At 42.2% G+C, this 14,149-nt stretch overlaps 2 protein-coding genes across 5 annotated transcripts; one reads left to right on the top strand and one right to left on the bottom strand.

Moving 5' to 3' along the window:
- Positions 1–5,971: 5,971 nt before the first annotated feature.
- Positions 5,972–12,019, bottom strand: ccdc51 (coiled-coil domain containing 51). 4 transcript variants are annotated; one of them, XM_068593356.1, is made up of 8 exons: positions 11,892–12,005; positions 10,561–10,659; positions 9,993–10,182; positions 9,086–9,223; positions 8,185–8,268; positions 8,104–8,151; positions 7,792–7,998; positions 5,972–6,696 (listed from the first exon to the last, which is right to left on the bottom strand). In XM_068593356.1, exons 2-8 carry the CDS (start codon positions 10,563–10,565, stop codon positions 6,088–6,090), a joined length of 1,281 nt encoding a protein of 426 aa, XP_068449457.1. In that variant the 5' UTR covers positions 10,566–10,659; positions 11,892–12,005; the 3' UTR covers positions 5,972–6,087. The 4 variants fall into 4 exon arrangements, with proteins under 4 accessions (XP_068449457.1, XP_068449455.1, XP_068449454.1 ...); XM_068593354.1 differs by having other exon boundaries at positions 8,104–8,268; positions 10,561–10,677; positions 11,892–12,019; XM_068593353.1 differs by having other exon boundaries at positions 8,104–8,268.
- A 5-nt stretch (positions 12,020–12,024) lies between these two features.
- Positions 12,025–13,979, top strand: tma7 (translation machinery associated 7 homolog). Its single transcript, XM_068593357.1, has 4 exons — positions 12,025–12,174; positions 12,656–12,711; positions 13,006–13,093; positions 13,548–13,979. The coding sequence occupies exons 1-4, from the start codon at positions 12,159–12,161 to the stop codon at positions 13,580–13,582; spliced, it is 195 nt and encodes a 64-aa protein (XP_068449458.1). The 5' UTR covers positions 12,025–12,158; the 3' UTR covers positions 13,583–13,979.
- Positions 13,980–14,149: the final 170 nt, after the last annotated feature.

The following is a 14,149-nucleotide window of genomic DNA, read 5'->3' as shown; positions in this document are numbered from 1 at the left end:
ACCAGTCATTTGAATGTTTTTTAATGCTCAACCGGTCTGTACATGACTCTCAAATGGAGCGCTGTCAACGTTCACCTCTCTCCTAGCTCTAAAACAAACTCACTGTCAGCTGTCAAGCTGTCACAAAAGCAGGTACACACAGTGCCAATTGACAAGTCAAAGTCATTTTTATTATCAATTTTGTGCAATGTGCAGTGCAAACTTACAAAAGATCGAAAGTACGTTTCTCTTCTGTCCAGTTGTGCAATAGTAATTATAATAAAGTGCAAAAAACAGTTTAAAAATGTTCAAGAAAGGACAACATGTAACATATAGACAACATAATTTATGAACTATTAAGACTATGAAGGATTTAACTATAAATAAATGACTGTAACTCCTCAGCAGCATTCAGACACGTGAGTCTGAAGAGGACGGAGTGGGACGATGGGGATTAGCAGTTAGCAGTGCAAAAATATTAAACAATAATGTCTCACACATTCATATATTTCTGCTGAATTGTACAAAAACTTTCCATGTTTCTGTCCATCTGATATCCCTCACAAGTTCTCTCTTATCTCTGCTGTAAAATTCCCTCTTTCATTTAACCGTTTTCTATCGCTCCGCTCTGTCATTAAAATTTCTAAAGTCTAAAGTCTTTTTTTTTGCTCCTTTTACTTCCCCCTGATTGTGTGAACTAGGTTATTAAGAGGCTTTGGTTTTTTGGGGGGAGTCCTGTAAGTCTTCTATTCTCTCACATTTAATTGGTTTGCTGTCCACATGTTTCGCTGTCAATTTGCAGCAATTCTTTTTGTGTGACATTCACGCCGATGTTTAAATTTGTATTTGCACAACTCCTGTTCTAGCCAAGAAAGTCAATAGGTTTTCCATGCTTTCTGCCTTTTACAAAGAGACCTGCAGCTAGTCAACAAACGGCCCGCCTCAAATACACAAGGAAACCTGCACAGTGTTTGTTCAGTGACGAAAAGAACATATGCATAATTCAACATTCATATTTATATATTATACAAAAGATGAGCGGTTTGAACAGTTGTGAAATTTGCCTAAATTCAGTGTACATACACTGTGATCTAAAAAATACACAGAAATGTAGTGTAGTTTCTTGTAATGAACCATAACAATCTTTAAAATATCATCTTTACATTTTCTCTTTTTTAAACAAGAAGAAAACCAACTGGAAAAAAGGTGGATGCTGTCTAAATGTCGCACAGCTTACATTACGTAAAGACAGAAGCAGGTGAACTCCTACTGCTTTTCTCTAAGGTGACAGATGAGTGATTGGTGCTTGAATTTCCTTTGTGTGAATATGTTTGTTGTTCTGCATGAATGTTTTAGCCCCGCCTGGTGAACGGCCAGCTGGCTCTTTTGTATCGCATTGTTAGGACTTTTGTTTTTCTCCAAAATTCAGACGAAAAGCCAACCGTGTTGCTAAGTGTAACCTTTACAGTTACTTAAAAAACCCAAAAGCACAACACGGAAACAGACTGACAAGTTAGACCTGTTTATATCTCCATTATAACCGCTCATTGTAAGGGCCTACATGAAAAAACACACATTTTCTGGATTACATAATCAACTTCTGCAAGTATATCCTCTAAATGCTAAACACCACGGTTTCATTAAAACTTTAAAATCACAAATGTCTACCTTTAAGTCGAGGCTCAACATTTGCCATCATGTCTGTCCACTAAATATAAAAGCTAGAGTCGTTAGCCTGTTAGCTTAGCACAAATAATGGAAACAGGGGGAAACAGCTAGCCTAGCTTTGTCAAACGGTAACAATATTGAAAGCTCACTAATTTCCACTGTAGCATTTTAGCATCCTGTAGCATTTCATGGCTTGGACCAGCAACTTATCCAACTTCCTTGCTGTTCAAAAATGCTATGCTACAGTGAGCTAAGCTAACCAGCTAAGATAAGAGACTGGGAATTCATCTTCAAATCTAAAAGGGAAGATGAAAACCAGGTTCAAGTGGAGATTCTCAGCAATGCTCTGTGGTGGTGATGTCTTAATTCAGGCCCTGATCCAGGAAGTTCAGATTGATGAACTGACGCCAAAACACTGCGCGGTGATTTGGAACGATGAAAGAGAAGATTACACAAGTCTGGCAGGCTGTCAGGACTGAGACTATTTTCTCACCTTTCAACAGTAAAAGAGATAAACTCGAAACGCAGCATTTATGACACGAAGGGAAGAATTCATGACACGCAGAGCCTTGCAGCAGTGCAGACTTATTTTTTGTTCTCCTCGGGAACCTTCAATTGTCTTTTTGAAGAAGTGTGGGGATCGGACAAAATGTCCTCATTTACGTCACCGGTCCTCATGAGGACATAAATACAAACACACACACACACACACATGGACATAGCGTGTTTGACCCTGTGACCCCGTGTCAATACACACACACACACACACACACACACGCACACACACACACACACAGGCTACTTCTCTAATCCCTCAGTCTGTTGAACTTGCTCACCCCAGATCTCCATCAGAGTTTCTATTAAACTTGAATGAAGCAGAACAGAATTTGCATGTCTTTATATTTTTGCTCAACGGCCATTTTTCTTTTCTTTTTCTTTATTCATGTTTCCCCCCAAATCGTTTTCTTCCTTTTAGTGGAAACTTTTATTCGGAGCTTGCAAACTTAAGATGTGAAACAGGGAAACTTGTTCTGCAGGGGGTTTTTTCCCGACTTGCTCGGCGTTTGTTGTTTTTCACTTTAAAGCGGCTTTTGTAGCTTTAACATATTTAAACTTCCTGCAGGAATTAGACCTCTTGTTGTGATTCAGGAGGAATTAAATGGGTCAGTCTGGAGCAGCAGACACAACAACACATGTTTAAAACATTCACCTTTCAAAGAAATGCAATTTAAAATGTTTAATGCCGTGTGAATCAAATATGTATTTTCCCACAAAATAAGCCCAAAAACAACATTTCGCTTAATTTTCTTGATCGAGATCATTTTATTTACGGCATACTTTTGCGTTTAACCCTGCGTTTCCTTCTGCACAGCCATACATACACACGTTCACATCGTTGATATTTTATATTTCATGTATTTCGTCATCGAAATGATTCGCGTGCCTCGAGTTCGACACAAGTTCAGAAGTTTTGAAGCGCCGAAAGAAGAACAAGTTGGAAATGTACCAGCTGATAATAAAACCAGCTGCTACCTGTCAATTTATGAGCCACGCTTGGAGTGTGTGTGTGTGTGTGTGTGTGAGTGTGTAGTTAAATATTGTGTTTGCATAACATGGATGTTTGTCAGGCCCCTTCAGCCTCTTATCCTTATCTAACATCACATGACGTGACTAAACACAAGAGGGATAAATTCTCCGTCATCTCCAGCGTGAGGGTTTTATGAAGTAGCTGAATATTGCCAGAGACAATAAGAATAAGAATAATAAAAGGTGAAAGCATCTTAAACCTTTCCACAGTGAGTCATTTTCATCTGTAAAGATACCGGAACAAAAGCAAAGTCCGTTTTTAGACGCTTTTACGACCGAGGGCCGTAAAACTCACACTACAGTACAAATACACGACAAATATATATAATAAACAGTTATTGTAATATTTTATTGTTGCAAGATTTATTTTTAGACTCTTATTGCATTAAAGGAGACACTTTTGGACTCTTAGTGCATCCCTAAAAAGCATCTTCAGGTTCAAAGGTCATCGCTAAAACGTGTGCGAGTCGTTGTGAGTTGTTGTGAGTCTCGTAGATCGCAGCTGACAGAGAGGACGCTTCGTCTCCTTGTCGGTGTGTTTGAGGGACGAGAACCAAGCGTCTGCAACGTCGTTCCATCCTGTTCAGACCTGTTTTCAGCACTGCAGGCGCAAACTGACAGAGACATGATCTGAGGACAGGAATCAGTCTCACTTTGTGAACTGATCTGCAGATCTGTCCATGTTCCTTCCTTCCTTCCTTCCTTCCTTCCTTCCTTCCTTCCTCCCTACCTGTCTATTCTTTCTTTGCTTCCTTCCTTCCTTCCTCCCTACCTGTCTATTCTTTCTTTCCTTCCTTCCTTCCTCTCTACCTGTCTATTCTTTCTTTCTTTCCTTCCTTCCTTCCTCCCTACCTGTCTATTCTTTCTTTCCTTCCTTCCTTCCTTCCTTCCTCCCTACCTGTCTATTCTTCCTTCCTTCCTTCCTTCCTTCCTTCCTCTCTACCTGTCTATTCTTTCTTTCTTTCTTTCCTTCCTTCCTCCCTACCTGTCTATTCTTTCTTTTCTTCCTTCCTTCCTTCCTCCCTACCTGTCTATTCTTTCTTTCCTTCCTTCCTTCCTCCCTACCTGTCTATTCTTTCTTTCCTTCCTTCCTTCTTTCCTCCCTACCTGTCCTTCCTTCTTTTCTGTGTGTGTTTTTCTTAAATCTTTATTCTTCCCTTCTTTACTTCTTTCCTTATTCTTACTTCCTATGTCTGTCTGTCTGTTTGCTTTCTTTCTGTCTTCCTCCCTCCATCACCCTCTCTCTCTCTCTCTCTCTCTCTCTCTCTCTCTCTCTCTCTCTCTCTGTTTATCTTCCATCGGTTCTCTATCAAAGTTTATTTACCGTCAATTGATTTATTTATTTCCCTGCTCAGACAGTGTGTCCATGTGTGTGTGTGTGTGTGTGTGTGTGTGTGTCCATGTGTGTGTGTGTGTGTGTGTGTGTGTGTGTGTGTGTCCATGTGTGTGCACGTGTGTGTGTGTGTGTCCTTGTGTGTGTGTTGAGGCTTGCATGGCCATCCATTCGTCATCGTGCTAAGTAAAGACCAACACCTGCTGCCGTGGATTTACTCACAGAAAGAAACACCAAAGAGAGTCGGGTTCTTCTTCCTCTTCTCTCTCTCTCTCTCTCTCTCTCTCTCTCTCTCTCTCTCTCTCTCTCTCTCTCTCTCTCTCTCTCTCTCTCTTCCTGTAGGTCTGCTCCCTCCTTCCCTGCTGCAGTAGATTTATTTACACACATGGATCAACAGCAAAGAGAGTTGGGTCAGCTGTTCCCAACCTGGGATTCTCTTAGGGGTATTCTTAGGGCCCAAGTCCTTTTAAGGGTCCTCTTAAGGACCAGATCCTCTTAGAGGTCCTCTTTGGAGTCCTTTTAGCACCCGAGTCCTCTTAGGGGTCCTCTTAGCACCCGAGTCCTCTTTGAGATCCTCTTAGGGGTCCGCTTAGCACCCGACTCCCCTTAAGGGTCCTCTAAAGGACCAGGTCCTCTAAGAGGTCCTCTGAGGAGTCCTCTTAGCACCCGAGTCTTCTCAGGAGTCCTCTTAGAGGTCCTCTTCGCACCCAAGTCCTATTTGAGATCCTCTTAGGGGTCCTCTTAACACCCGGGTCCCCTTAGAGGTCCTCTTAGGGGTTCTCTTAGCACCCGAGTCCTCTTAGGGGTGACTTTGTGTGACCCAAACACTCCCCCTGACTCCGGAGTCTTTGTCTTTAATCAGTTTCATTACAACCGGCTTAAACTCGCTGGATGACTTTATTCAAAATGAGGATTTTGTTCACAGTTTTGTAAAAGTATGTGAACCCAAATAGTTCAACTCAAGGACCATGAGGTCTGTTTTTACTGTTTTATTTACACTGTACACTATATTATATATCTATACTAAAGTATACTCACATTTAAATATACTACCTGTGTCCGTATGTTGCTGCAACGCTGTCATTCCTCCTTTAAGGGTTCAATAAAGACTTTTATTCTCTTAAATATTTACACGTTGTGGCGTTACGATCTCTCCTCACTGCACAATAAAACACAAAACTACAGGAAGTTGTGTCCTCATATTTTTATGTACCAGCTGTAGAGGAACAGACACACAGCTCGTCACACGTTGTGCTGCTGCCCCCTACTGGCTGCTGCTAAACACACAATAACATTTAAATGCCTCAACACAACGGTTCATTGACTTCACACATCTACTCATCTTTCATTGAAGTTTTTGGGTTCCATGACGCACAACAAATGACACCAAGACTTGCGGGAGGATGCATTTGAGTTCATGTTTATCTGGAGATCACAGAATTAAAATCACAATCAGAGGCGATCAGTAGCAGCTTATTCAAACGAGTAAATGTTGGTTTCCCTCAGCCGGTGGCGCCGGTCTAGGCGGGTCCTCTGGTCAGCAGGTAGACGGCGGAGATGGTGGCGGCGGCGGCGGTGTAGGTGAACACGGCGTTGTAAAGAGTGTTATTCCTGATTCGGTCCCCCAGCGTCCTCTCGGTGTCCGCCAGGCGCCTGACCGCCGCCTCCGCCTCCCACCAGTCCTCTCCCTCTGGTCTCTCTGGTGTCACTGGAGTCACTGGTTCTGCTGACGGCGGCCGATCTCCCCGCGGTCCGTCCTCCAGCAGCGTCCTCACCGCCGACAGCTCTCCCTCCACTCGGCCGAGTCCTTCCCCCAGGTGCCCCAGTTGCGGCCGCAGGGACTCCAGGAGGGACTCCGTCCTCCGGCCGCCGGTCTGCAGCTCTTTCAGGGCCGAGACGGGCCAGGCGGGCGAGTCCTTAGCCGGAGCCGGAGCCGGAGCCAGAGCCGGAGCGTCCCGGAGGACGGCGTCCTTCTGCGGCGCGAAGGCGTCCTTCAGGGTGACCCGGAGGCTGTCGATGAGCGTCCGGAGCTCGTCCCGCTGGGAGCGGTGGTTTCCGGCTTGGACCCTCAGGGCTTCCTGCAGGTTCTCGGGACCTTTCTGGGCCTCCAGCAGGAGAGTCTTCAGCTCCTACACGGCCCAGAGAGAGGGGACGAAGATCAGTGCTCATGGCCTCTGGTCCGTAAAAACAACAAGAAACACCTGAAGCGAAAGCGGTCGCGATCCTCCGCAGTTTACACCCATGTTTGTCGACGATGTCATCATTTATCCTATGAAACATCTGCGTGACGCTCTCATAATTTGCATGAATTTTTGAGTTATGGACCGTTTCTGGAAGTGGACGTCGTCGTCACGACGTCACCAATTGGTTTGTGGATTGACGTTTTTTTCTTTATTCCCCCGCAACCATAAAACAGTTCCCATAACAGTTTATCAATGCAATGAACGGTGGAAGTTACTCAATGTGTCTTCTGAAGTTAGAAACGGTTGGTCAATCAATCCTGTTGTTTTTGTCTGCCGTAAGCAAAATGTATCTGTATCCCGTTTTGAGATAAGGTGCTTTTATTTTGAAGGGGAGAAACGAAGTTGAAGCGGGAAGTCGCATTAGCGCGTTAACGGCTGAAGCTTCGGTCTTTACGGTCATTTTTGAACAGATAAACCCTTTTAATGCTGTAACGATGACAGTCTGCATGCTCCTTTTTGTTCTATTTACATGTAAAAAAAATGTCCTTTTGGCAAAATTATTTTGCTCTTTTTTTTGGGGAGAAATGTAACTTTCAAAATCTGACTAAAGTATAAGTCATTATTATGAGTTATAAAGGCTTAAAACTTAAAAGTAAAGAAACATATTTGAACTTTCATCATATTCTTCTTCTAAACATCTGAAAATGAACATGAGCAAAGCTTTTGAGATTACAGAAATGAAATTTAACCTGTTTCACATCGTCTCAAACTGTTTTATTTGCATAGAGCATTCAGTGTCCTTGTTTTATGTGTCCATGTGCAGGCGTTTTAAAGATTTGGGGTGGCCTTTGTTTGGGGGGTTTAGGGAGACCAGCAAGTGGCTGAACTCTCAGAAACTATACTTATACTACTATTTACAACCCCAGCATATTATTTCCAAAGAAAATGCTGCTGAAAGGCAGTGAGATGCCAGTTTAAAATGAGAATGTCCATTTAAAAGTGCGGTACCGACAGCGCGTTAACGTGCCCGGCCCCGCTCACCTGCAGGCGGACGCGGTTGATGTACGTGGACCCGAAGACCCCGATCAGGGCCCCGAGCACCGAGCCCATGACGGACCAGTTCTTGGTGCGCTCGGCCCTCGTCCTCTCCTTCTCGTGGCTCTCCCTCACGCCGGCCGAGAAGAGGGCGAACTTCTCCCGCTCCGAGCCCTCGGCGTTCTCGTACGTCGTGCGGAGACGGCGCTCCTCCTGCGGTCGGAAAAAAAGGAAGCAAGGAAGGAAGGAAGGGCGGTTAAGATGTCAACCGCTCCAAACGCCTTGTTTCCAGTTGTTTCCATGTTGGACGGGGCCCACCTGCAGCAGCTTGTGCTCCAGCGTGGCCAGCTCCAGGTAGTGGGCCTCCTCCCTGGAGACCCGGTCCAGCCGGTCCCTGACCTCCTTCAGCCGCAGCTGCAGGGTCTCCAGGCTGCCGTGAGCCTCGCGCACCATCCCTCTGGCCACCATGAAGGCCGCCTCGGCCTGCGGGGAGGACACACACGGCGTGAGACCACCTCTCTCTCAAGAACATGCACATAACACTATACATAAGGTGGTAATGTGTACTAGAAAGGTAGTAATATGTACACTTTTACATCTAAAAGTGTTCACATCACTACCTTTCTAGTACATATTACCACCGTTCTAGTACATATTACTACCGTTCTAGTACATATTACTAATTTTCTTGTACATTTTACCACCTTTCTTGTCCATATTACCACCTTTCTAGTACATATTACCACCATTCTAGTACATATTACCACATTTCTAATACATATTACTACCTTTCTTGTACATATTACCACCTTTCTTTGTATACTACCACCTTTCTGTACATATTTCCACCTTTCGAGTACATATTACTACTTTTCTAGTACATATTAACACCTTTCTAGTACATATTACCACCTTTCTAGTACATATTACCACCGTTCTAGTACATATTACCACCGTTCTAGTACATATTACTACCGTTTTAGTACATATTACTAATTTTCTTGTACATTTTACCACCTTTCTTGTACATTTTACCACCTTTCTTGTACATTTTACCACCTTTCTTGTCCATATTACCACCTTTCTAGTACATATTACCACCTTTCTAGTACATATTACCACCTTTCTTGTACATATTACCACCTTTCTTTATATATTACCTCCTTTCAGTACATATTACCATGTTTCTAGTACACATTACCACCAACGTGTCTGGACTGTTGATCTCTGTACAAATAGAAAAAAAGAACTTTGGCCCTTGAACTCTCTCCGTCCTCGATGCACGAGGCTCCTGACTGACCTCGGTGACCTTGGTCTGCGCCACGCGGACCTCGTTGATCCCGACAAACTCCTCGTAGCTCGCCCACCACTGGTTGGCCAAGGCGGTGGCGGCCTGGGCCGACCTCTGACCCCACTGCCGGCACAGCTCACCTGCATGCTGGAGAGGAGGTGAAGCACGGGGCCGTGCTTTAGTTTAGTCACGCAGCAGCCGATGAAAATGTTTGTTTATTACAAACAGGGTTCATACACATGTTGATCAATGAATTTCCATGAATGAACCAAACTTCCATGACTTTTACCCAAACTTCCATGACTTTTATCCCGATTTCCATGACTTCTATCGCAATTTTCATGGCTATTATCCCAATTTCCATGACTTTTAACCAAACTTCCATGGCTTTTATCCCAATTTTCATTATTTTTATCTCAATTTCTATGACTTTTATCCCAATTTCCATGACTTTCATCCCAATTTCCATGACTTTTAACCAAACTTCCATGGCTTTTATCCCAATTTTCATTATTTTTATCTCAATTTCTATGACTTTTATCCCAATTTCCATGACTTTCATCCCAATTTTCATGACTTTTAACCAAACTTCAATGACTTTTATCCCAATTTCCATGACTTTCATCCCAATTTCCATGACTTTTAACCAAACTTCCATGGCTTTTATCCCAATTTTCATTATTTTTATCTCAATTTCTATGACTTTTATTCCAATTTCCATGACTTTTAACCGAATTTCAATTACTTTTATCCCAATTTCCATGACTTTTACTACACTTTTGGGACTTTTCCAGGCCTGGAAATAAACCATTTTTAAATGTCCATGACTTTTCCAGGTTCTCCACGACCGTAAGAACCGTGTTAATCATTCACTCTCATGAGCCAGCAGGTCGCTATAACGAGTGACTTCCTGTACCTGCACTACAGTCAGGGCGGGCTTCTTCACCACCTGGGCGCCGCCCTTCCCGTCAGAAGGGGCGGGGTCAGCGGGCGGCGGTTGTTGGGCGCTGAAGGTTCGGACTGGAGAGATTCTGCCGGGCCGAGATCCAAGCAGGAGGAGGCGAGTCGAGCCTCTCGCCCAGACACACACCTGAGCTGCTCTGCACCTGCCAAGACACTGTGGATTAAGCCCCGCCCTCTTTCAGTCCACCAACAGGGCTGGGTTTAAAAAAGGTCCTAAAAATCTTTATTTTATAACATATTTTGCAGTCAATTTAAAAAGTTGACAGGATATTCAACCTTTGTTTCCTCATAATGCTTTCAACACTTGACTTGTACGTCTACAAAAAGGCAATAAAGCAGGAAATGAATATGAGATGTGAGTTTCCTGATAGTTATATTTCCTCCTCGTCATGGTGGAAGCTGGTTTTTCGGCTTTTTGCCGGTTAAATCCACAACCCGATCACCTTGGATTTTTGAGTTCAGGGTTTGTTTGTCAAAACCCGCCACGTCTTTCTCTCGAGCTCCTTCTGGGCATTAAGTACCTCATTGAGAACGGCAGCGGCGCAGCTTCAAAACGGTCGACGCTTCTTCGCCTTCACCGCAGCCACAGATTCAGATTCAAACCCCCGGGGAGAAGACGTCTGTGAGGAAAAAAAACGCTGAAACATATTTTGACATTTAGGCAATGCAATGACCCCTCCACATCCATTACGGTCAATTGCAAAATACAATTCTGAATTACTAAAGGTATTGTTTATTTTACTTTAGTCAAATATTAGAGTAATTCTTATTCTTTTTACCACCGATTGACATAAATCAAACACATTTCTACTTCCTAAATCACATCGAACAGCGACTAAAACCCACAACCTGTTGGAAAAAAAACAACACACAACATGACGAGTGATTTCACCAGAACTGCCGCCATCTTAGGTAAAGTACTTATCAGAAATACACTATCAGGAGTACTCAGATACTGTACTGAAGATCAAATGTGAGGTACTTATACTTGCATTTCTTTCTCATGCCACTTTATTCTTCAAATCAACTACACATCAGAGATGAATGCGTCACATTATCCTCAACTACAAGTATTCCTCTTTAGTTACTGGGTACTGTACAAATTAAATTACAAGTTTTTTTTGTGTTTTTTCAATAAAAAGATGATCAATGATTTCACTTTTCTAGCTTTTCTAGTGTTTGTATTAGTTTTTTTTTGTTTGTTTTTTTTTACTGTTGGTTGAACAAAACAAACATTGTGGAGGTGTCCCTTTGGATTCTGGGTAATTGTGATGCCATTTCTCATTGGTTCCCAAACCCTCAATCGATTAACAGGTAAAGAAAAAAAAAATCCCCGAAGAGAATAGTCATTACTTAATAGTTCAAAATGAGCTATATAAAAGTAAGATACTGCTTTTACATTAATGAATGCATGAGAAATAACATTTTAATGAATAATTACAACACTATAATAGCCACTGGAGATATGTATCTGCATTGAATAACGTTACCTTTAATATTGTAAGTATATTTAGCTGATTATACTTTTCAATGCAGTACTTTGTAGCACAATATATTTATGTTCACTACTTCCTCTTCCACACTTATAATACTGACCGATACAGCAAATGAATAATTAGACACACCGGAGAAGGATAAAGTTTACAGGGTTTATTATCACAAGTATAGCTTAACGCCACTTATTATTGTTCCTTCAAGGTTATCTGACTATTATGTCCACTTCTTTGCTTCCTGACTCACTAGTTAGCTGTTAGCTCCGTGTCGCTCACGTTGACCGGTAAACACATGTTTCAGTTACAAAAAAAAGTCTCTGCCCGGTAATTTACATAATTAGTTAAAGAAATAAATGTACCTGATCTCCTTAAAGCTGTCACGGCATGCATGTCACATGGACGCAGTTTTTTTAAAGGCTAACTCGGGTCAAATGAAACAGCACACGAAGGCTCAGCTAAGTTTTCGTTCCGGCACATCGCGGACCACCTACTTCCGGTTCGGAGTTCACTAAGGGGTCCTGACAGCGCGGGTCAGGAAAAGACAACCGGCTACATTCGCAGTATAAAAAAACAAAACCGAAAACGTCTATTTCTTTAATTTAAACCACTGAGACAAATTTTGAAACATGTCTGGCAGAGAAGGTGAGACGTCGTTTTATTTGACTGTCATCATTAAATATATGTATGACCACGTGACGAGACGCATCGCAGCGTGTTTTACCGGGTCGGTTAGCTCGCAAGCTAACGGGCGGCCAAAACGTTCGCGTCCACCAAACTACGCTCAAAATTTGCCACATTTTTGATTTTTGGTGTTTTATTGTAAAATACGCGCATAGAAACTAAACAGTTTCTTGGTGACATTGGACTCATTGCGGTCGTCCGGGACATTCGGCTCATAAAGTGTCATCCAACGGATAATTTAAACGCCATTTTAGCTATAATATATATGCTAAATTCAGCTCCCATTTATTGTAATGTGTAAACTGACGCAATGTAGCGTTAGTAGTGTTTTCTTTGACGACAGTAATGACGTAAGCTAATGCGTCAAACAAAGACGCAGTCATGCCTTAATGTTTTATTTCCAAGTGAGCTAATTTATACATTTTGATTTTATTGTCCAAAGGAGGAAAAAAGAAACCGCTGAAGGCGCCCAAGAAAGCAGGCAAGGACCTGGACGACGTAAGTTACCTCTCAGACTAATATTTATATATTTATATGTATATTTATATATTATCAGTTAATTAAACCACTATATGAATGTCTGTGCGTTTCAAAACACATTGTATATATTCTTTACACCATTTGCATGTCTCTGAGTTGGTGTTTGCATTCCATCATCTTCATTTTGAACTGTTTTTAGGTGTGTGTGTGTGTGTGTGTGTGTGTGTGTGTGTGTGTGTATTGATCACTATGCACCACAACATCAAGGCACATTTGTTGTAAAAAAAAAAATGGTCAAATGTGTCTCTGCAGGATGACATCGCCTTTAAGGAGAAGCAAAAGGCCGAGCAGAAGGCCATGGAGCAATTGAAGGCCAAAGCTCAAGGAAAAGGGCCAATGGGTAAGTCGTGCGCTACTTTACTCGTGTACTTCTACTTTTACAGCCTTTTTGTACTCTACTACAGTTACCGTATGCATCTTGCTGTATTAGAGATTTAACCACCCAGCAATCTATATTTAATATAATAATAGTGTTCAAATTAACTCCTCTAGCTTTTACAGATTCAACATTTCTGCAATTTGAACATGAACGCATCAATAATTAAAATGCATGTTATTCTGAAATGGTCCATAAATATACAAATATTGTAATGCTAGTACTTTTAATTTACTTTGAATGCATCATTTGGACTTTTACTTCTTTTACCTGGTGTTGGTACTGATATTTGTCTTTGTTTAAATTCACTCATAGTCTCTCTTTCAGTTATAAACGCTTTTTCTAAATGATTTCATAGTCACATTGGAGGTTTTTTTACGCACACAAATAAAACAACTTCATGTTTTCCCTCCTCCAGGGAGCAGTGGCATCAAGAAATCGGGCAAGAAGTAAGAGCGAGATCTGGCGGCGGTGGTTTTCTGCTTCGCGTCCTGAGATGCGCGTTTGCCGGCCGAGGAGACTCCAGAGTGTGTATGTTTGTGTGTTACGCCCGAAACCTCCGTCAAACTAAAAAAAAAACCTGCCCTGGTGTCCACCAGAGAGAATGAAGTGAATAATTTGGTGAACATCACTTGGAGGTTTCCCGCTGTGGTGTTTGTTGTCGGAAGCGGTCGCTCACACTGAACTAACATCTTCAAAAAGTTTAGAAAACGAAGGTCAGTTTTGTCTCCATGTGAACCTTAAACCATCAAAAAAACCCAAGTTCTAACCCCCCCTTACCCGCCCCTGTTTTTTTTGTTGTACTAAAAGTGGAGGAGACAGATGCTAATAAAGAAAGTTTTTGTATTTACTGCGTCTCAATTTTTTTTTTTCAGACCTCATTAAATCAATAAAAATATTTTTAGATTTGTCACAGCTTCAGTGACTGAAGGTAGAAAGTTGCGTACATTTGTGAACTTCTGACACACAACAGTTGCATCGAGAAGACAAACTTGAGTTATTGTGTAGAATGTGATGGGT

This window comes from Clinocottus analis, unplaced genomic scaffold (assembly GCF_023055335.1).
Source record: "Clinocottus analis isolate CAN_PGR_092001 unplaced genomic scaffold, fCliAna1.0.p SCAF_3, whole genome shotgun sequence".
Classification (NCBI taxonomy): Eukaryota; Metazoa; Chordata; class Actinopteri; order Perciformes; family Cottidae; genus Clinocottus; species Clinocottus analis.
This window is presented reverse-complemented; position numbering and strand designations above follow the sequence as displayed.